Below are 6,491 nucleotides of genomic sequence, written 5' to 3' on the forward strand. Positions count from 1 at the left end.
ATTGTCAACATGAGAAATAATAGGGGGGAAATGGTATATGATGCAGATGGAATACTAGAGGCTTTCAGAGACTATTTTAGGAGACAATTCGGAGATGAAGCTGTAGGACACCACAGCTGTGATGTTGAACACGATGCGTTGGAAAACTCAATTGAGAAAGTCGTTTTTCCTTTATTTCTCTTTTCTGAAGTATTCTATGAAAAACTTGTACAAATTGATATAAATGAAAATTTGTTACATTAAAGTACACAAAAAAATTATAATATATTTTTTAAAGTTAGGTTAAGAATTGAAACAAGATTTATACTTACCCTAATTATCTTCATTTTAAATTAATTAGTTGAATAAATTTCATTGTGTGTTTTCTTTGATTCCATTAGATTATTAAAAAGATTGATAAAGTAGCAGTAAATTTAAAAGAAACATTCTTTAGGGTAGAAAAAAAACTACGTTTTGCTCAATTTTTTAAACCAGAAGAAGAGAAAGAGGACCATTGACAAAGACACAACTAGCAATGCCGTATCTTCAATTTGATATAATAACGGTTCTAAAATTTCTAAATAAATTTTGCCCGTGCAGAAATTTTGGTGTGACGTCGGTCGGTCCCAGATCGGGAAAAATGTGGGTCCGGAAGGGTAATCTGTTTAGCGCCAGACCGTAAATGAAACGTCCTACTCGACTGGGCCCAGATCTGGGCATCCAAAATGTGGACCCGATCTGGCCCAGATATGGCCCCTTTAATTTTTCATTTCTATAATTAGTAAAATTTCAAAAGTTTTTATATTAATATTTTTTCAACTTTGCATTTTAAAAAACTTCAATTTTTCAATATTCTTCATTATATATCATTATACATTATATCTCATTTACAATATACTAGATTACATTTTCTGTTTGTATTGCTTGAATTTATCGATAAGAGTTTGCATTTTGAAGAAAACTATTATGCTTTGACAAAGAATGTTCAAATTTAGAGCTATTACGGACACACACAGACACACACACAAATGAATTTTAATGATAAATATTTTTTAAGATTCTTAATATTCTTTTGAAATATTATTTTTTTACCACAACATACCACTTTTCACAATTCAGACATTGAATTTTATATACTACATCAGTAAGTTGAAAATTGTCTAAAAAATCTTTCCCTAGTTTTATAAATTTATCCAGATTTGAATGAATTCGAAAAATTGTTGTGTTATTAAAATCATTAAGAATTCTTTTAATTTCAAAAGATAACTTTCCATGAACAGGTATAAAAACTAAAGGTTAAAAAACAAAATTTGTAACCATATTTCTATTTGTTTGTTCAGAAAGATAATCTTTAATTACATTAATTCTGTTATTAATATGTTTCTAAATATATTCCATTGGATAATTATTTAAATAAAGAGTTTTTCGAGTAAATTCAATGTTTGACTTGTGAAATGATTCGTGTGATAATTTAACAGATTTATCAATAAGATTTTTAACTACGGAAATTTTATGTTGTATTGGGTGACTAGAGAAAAAATTAAAATAAGTATTTTTGCGATACCAATCTGTAATGATATTACATGAATCAGTCACATCTTTATAACTTTAACACTTAAAAAAGAATAGAATTATTACTTCTAGGCTGACAAGAATTAAATTTGTTTATAACATAAAGTAGTTTATCTTTCGGTAAAATGTTAAACGTCTCATCAACATAGCTATACTATATGTGTAAAGGTAAATCTAAATTTTTTATGACATTGGATTCTAAATTTTGCATATCTAAATTGGCTAAGACAGTAGAAATAGGAGAACACATAGGTGTTCCATGGAATGGTTTATAAAAACTATTATTAAATTTAAATACTGTTTTTTCCATTAGAAATTTAATTCCTTCTTCAAATTTTTCTAGAGGGAAATGTGAGTAGTTTTTTTAATATTATTTCATCTATATAAAATACCAATAATGACTAAATCAATTAAAATGTTTCTAAATAAAGATCACACATCTAGAGAAGCCATATTGTGATCAGGAAGAATGGTTTTTTTAATTGTTATATTTTTTAATTTAAAAGAATTTTTAACTTGAGTTTTTGGAACTATCAGAGCTTTTTAACGAATGTTATTGAATATATTAGCCATTTTATATGTCGTTACGAATTTATTAATGAGACAACAGGTCGAAGTTTATTTTTTCATATGTTGTATTATCATTTAATAATTTTTTCATATTTTTACTATTTAATTCCTTATAAAGAACAAGAGTAATATTCCTTTTGTCAACATACTAATTTTATTATTCTAAAATTATTTTTCGTTTGTTAGTTAAAAATGATGAACATTAAGATTTGGTTTAAAAAATTCTAAATGGATTTTTAAATCTTTGATTTCATCATTAAGTAAACGACGATCTAGAGAATCTAACATGAAATTAACATGATTTTTTGCACTGTGGCTAAAAAATGATAAATTTCTAACATTCTTAGTAGCATTAGTACTTGTTAGTAAATTTTTTTTTTCTCTTTATCAATTAAAATCGTCCTAAAAATTAAAAAGAAATCTGTTTGGATATACTTGAGATCTTATTACTAAATTTAATATATATAAAATAAAATATTAAAATATTATTTAATAAAATTAACGAAATGGTAATATAATATAACTTTTAAAATTAAACTGAAGTTTGAAAGTTCCATAAGAAACTAAGTCAGGTGATACAATATTTTAGTCGCTTGTTTGTCCTTTCTATCTGAAAACTCGATTAATAGTGTCGCAAGAATGGACGTGTAACCTTGAGTTATTTTTGTGTATAAAATTTCGATCTAGACATTAATAATTTAGATGCATCGAGAAGGTTTTACATAATTCAGAATAGTCAACTATCAAATATAATGACGCTATTTTCTAAAATCAACTGACATTTTGAAGTTTTATTTATTTGCATTTGCTCATATCTGTTGTTACTTTAAATTATTTTGTTTTTTAGTCCTGTTAAACAAACTTAATTAATTAAAGTTAAATAGGTTCTTATTGATCGCTAAATTTTAATTTTGATTCGAATTATACAAGGACAATAAAATTCAAGAAAAATGATCTGAAACTATTTCTCATTATAAATAAAAAATTTTATTTGTGGAAATTTGGTTGTTTTCAGGAGCAATGAAAAGAGGAAGGAAAAGTCGAGGGATGCAGCCAGGTGCCGGAGAAGTCGGGAAACTGGCATTTTTAGAGATTTGGCAAAAGTACTGCCAATGGCAACTGCTCAGGCTCTCCATCTCGATAAAGCGAGTCTCATGAGATTGGCAATTGCATATTTAAAACTTCGTGCTCTAATTGATGATGGTATGCAGTATTTTCCCATACATATTGTTAATTCCAGTGAACATTTCTTTAAAACTTAAAATCATTTATTTTCTTCAATATAAAGTTATTTTTGGTTAAAAGCGCAAAAAATATCTTTAAAAAAGGTTTATTTAATTTTAGACAAATAATTTTGTGAGCATCTAATTTTGCACTTGGAAAGAAGATTCTTTGATTCAAAGAAAAATATTCAGTGGCTCTTAGTCAAAGATCAGTTTCTTTGAAAGTTGTTTCAAAGAAAATTGCTTTGATTTAATGAAATTTCTTCTTTTCCTATCAAGAAATTTTCTTCTAAAATGAAGGTAAATCTTTTTCTGACATTTCAATTCAAAGAAAATGACTTTTAATATAATAAAAAAACAAACAAAAAAAACAATCATTTGCTCTCAGTCAAAGAAAAATATACATTGGCCCTCCCTCACAAACAAGTTTCTGTCATTCAAAGAAATTTCCTTTGATTCAAAGAATTTTTTTAAATTCCAGACAAATTTTTTTCTGAACGTTGATTCAAAGGAAATTACTTCAAATTAAAAACAAAAAAATTGTTTGCTCTGACTCGAAGAAATTTCTTTGGCTTAAAGAAAAATATTAATTGGCTCTCATGCAAAAATAAGTTTCTGCGCTTTTCAAAGAAAGTTTTTTTTATTTATTTACGGACATTTTTGTTAATTTAAAAAAATTCAAGATATTTTTTTCTGAATGTTGATTCAAAGAAAATTACTTTGAATTTAAAAAAAGACAACAATCGTTTGCTCTCAGTCAAATAAATTTCTTTGTTTCAAAGAAATGTTTTTTTTTTGTATTCAAGACAAATCTTTTTTGAGTGTTGACGTGATGAAAATTGTTTTAAGTAATGCAATAATAATTAATTGCACTTATATTCAAAGAAATCTCTTCGGATCAAAGAAAAATATTCATTGGCTCTCAGTCAGAAATAAGTTTCTTTGGCTGAAAGAAATTTCTTTTGATTTAAAAACATTTTTGTTGAATGAAACAATTTTCTTTTGATCCAAAGAAAAATATTTATTTGGCTCTCAAAAACAAAATTCTTTGATTCAAAGAAATTTCTGTCGATTAAAAAAAATGGCTTTTGATTCAAACAAAATTGATTTGAATAAAATGATAATAATAATAATAATAATAATAATAATAATAATTGCCTCTTAGTCAAAATTAAGTTTCTCTGATTCAAAGAAATCCTTTTGGTGAAAAGAGATGGGTTTTCGCTTCAATCAAAATATTTAATTGAGAATAATTTTGTTAATTTTGAAATTATCTTTCGTTAAATGAAAAAAATATGTTAAAGAAATGCTTGAATTGAGTGATTCTCAGCATGCAGGAGTCATTATTATTTCTTTAAAAACTCAGTCTCAAGCTATTTTGTTTTAAAAGCTAATTTTTTCAACGTGAAACTGCCAAAATCTTGAGTTTAATTTATAAAAAAATTAAATTGTTATGTTCTAAGAAATAATATCAAAGTTATTTTATTGTCAATTTGCTTATAATATTTATTTATAACATTTAAATGGATCAATTTCCCCTGAATATGTATCAACATAGTTTACTAGACTTACTAAACCATAGATTATTGTTTTCACCTGATATATTTTTTTAATAAAAAATTTATGTTAACAAATAGAAAATTTCATCCTTTTTTATTTCACGGAAAAAAGTTTTTTTTCACATTATCTGTACCAAAAATATTTTACTAGACTTAAAAGACTGCAAATTATTTTTTTCACTAAGTATTTAATTTTGTTATAAATAATTTATTCAAACAAATAGAACATTTTCATTCATTATTCGCAGAAAAAATTCTGTTTTGTCATTTATTTATAGAAGTAACTTCTCAAACATAAAATAAACTCCAGAAAATTGTTAAACCTCATGATTCAAGTTTTTTATAAATAATTTAAGTCAATAAATAGAAAATTTTAATCCTTTTTTGTGGAAAAAATTTGTTGTTTTCTAATATTTGAAAGATTTATTCAATTCAAAATTGATTACAAAAGACTCATAAATTTATATTGTTTCTTTGAATTTCAGTACCTGCGCCTATGACAAAATCGAAATCGTCGACAGACTTGGACGAATTTTTCCTCAAAGCTCTTGATGGTTTTATGCTGGTTTTATCCAACAATGGTGACATGATTTACCTCTCCGAAAACGTCAGCAGCTATCTCGGAATTTCGCAGGTTCTATTATTTCTTTCCTTTATATTAATTATCAGAATATCAAAATTACTTTGCTAATAGAAAATAGTTTATTCCTATTTAAAAATTAAAAATTGCTTTGAATTTCCAAGCCAAAAAAGTTCTAAACACCTATATCTAGGTTAAGAAATAAAATTAATATTTTCAAATTTAACTTTCTCTGAAAAAGTAAAAACCTTTAATTTTCTAGCTGTGCAAAGGGCTTTGGAACTTGATCGGTTTAAAATTTAAAAACTTAAAAAGTGTTCGAATTGCCTTTTAAACACCAGTATTGAATATTTCCGATTGAAAGGATTTCCAAATTTCAGAGGGTATTAAATAAAGACCATGGGGGAATCAACTTCTGTAAATGATGTCCGGCGGATGTGGAATACTTCAGTTTATATCGGATTACCCTGGATTACCTCTGTATACAGAAATACTATGGATTACCTGAGATTCCTCCTGATCGCACAGGATTACTCCGAATCGTATAAAATTATTGTAGATTACTCCGTCTAAACAATAGACTAAATAGACAAGCAATTGTCAACCAAGAAGATTAATATTCTTGCAAAAAATACGAATTGTCAACAAAATACATGAATTTGGAACGAGGCAACTGAATTTCTAACTAAAAAATGCCAGTCTTACACCGGAAAAAAAGTATTTCTTAAATTTTTTAGTTAAAAAATTTAATTCCAGCATAAAAAAAGACGATTTTTCAACAAAATTGTTTAGTTTTTAACTATTTAAATTAATTTTTTTAAAAAATGGTTTATTTTTTAACAGAAAAATATCTAAGAAAGAAGGCAAATTTTTAACAAAGCACATGAATGTTCAACTTAAAAAAAATTACAGTAAACAATAGAATATATAGATTATCAGTTAAAAAAACAAGTTAAAAAAAATGATTAGAGAAAAAATGAATTTTCGATTAAAAAATATAAATTTTTA

The 6,491-nt window shown here is 25.6% G+C and overlaps 1 protein-coding gene across 5 annotated transcripts in view; it reads left to right on the forward strand.

Annotated features, from left to right (window-relative positions):
• The window catches only part of LOC117180308 (protein similar), a 122,894-nt gene that overhangs the window by 39,962 nt on the left and 76,441 nt on the right, over positions 1–6,491 (forward strand). For all 5 annotated transcript variants that reach the window (XM_033372735.1, XM_033372737.1, XM_033372739.1 and 2 more), the window contains exons 2-3: positions 3,137–3,324; positions 5,389–5,537. In XM_033372735.1, the coding sequence (XP_033228626.1) occupies positions 3,137–3,324; positions 5,389–5,537 (337 nt within the window). The remainder of the gene's footprint in view (positions 1–3,136; positions 3,325–5,388; positions 5,538–6,491) is intronic.

Source organism: Belonocnema kinseyi, chromosome 9, assembly GCF_010883055.1.
Source record: "Belonocnema kinseyi isolate 2016_QV_RU_SX_M_011 chromosome 9, B_treatae_v1, whole genome shotgun sequence".
NCBI classification, from domain to species: domain Eukaryota; kingdom Metazoa; phylum Arthropoda; class Insecta; order Hymenoptera; family Cynipidae; genus Belonocnema; species Belonocnema kinseyi.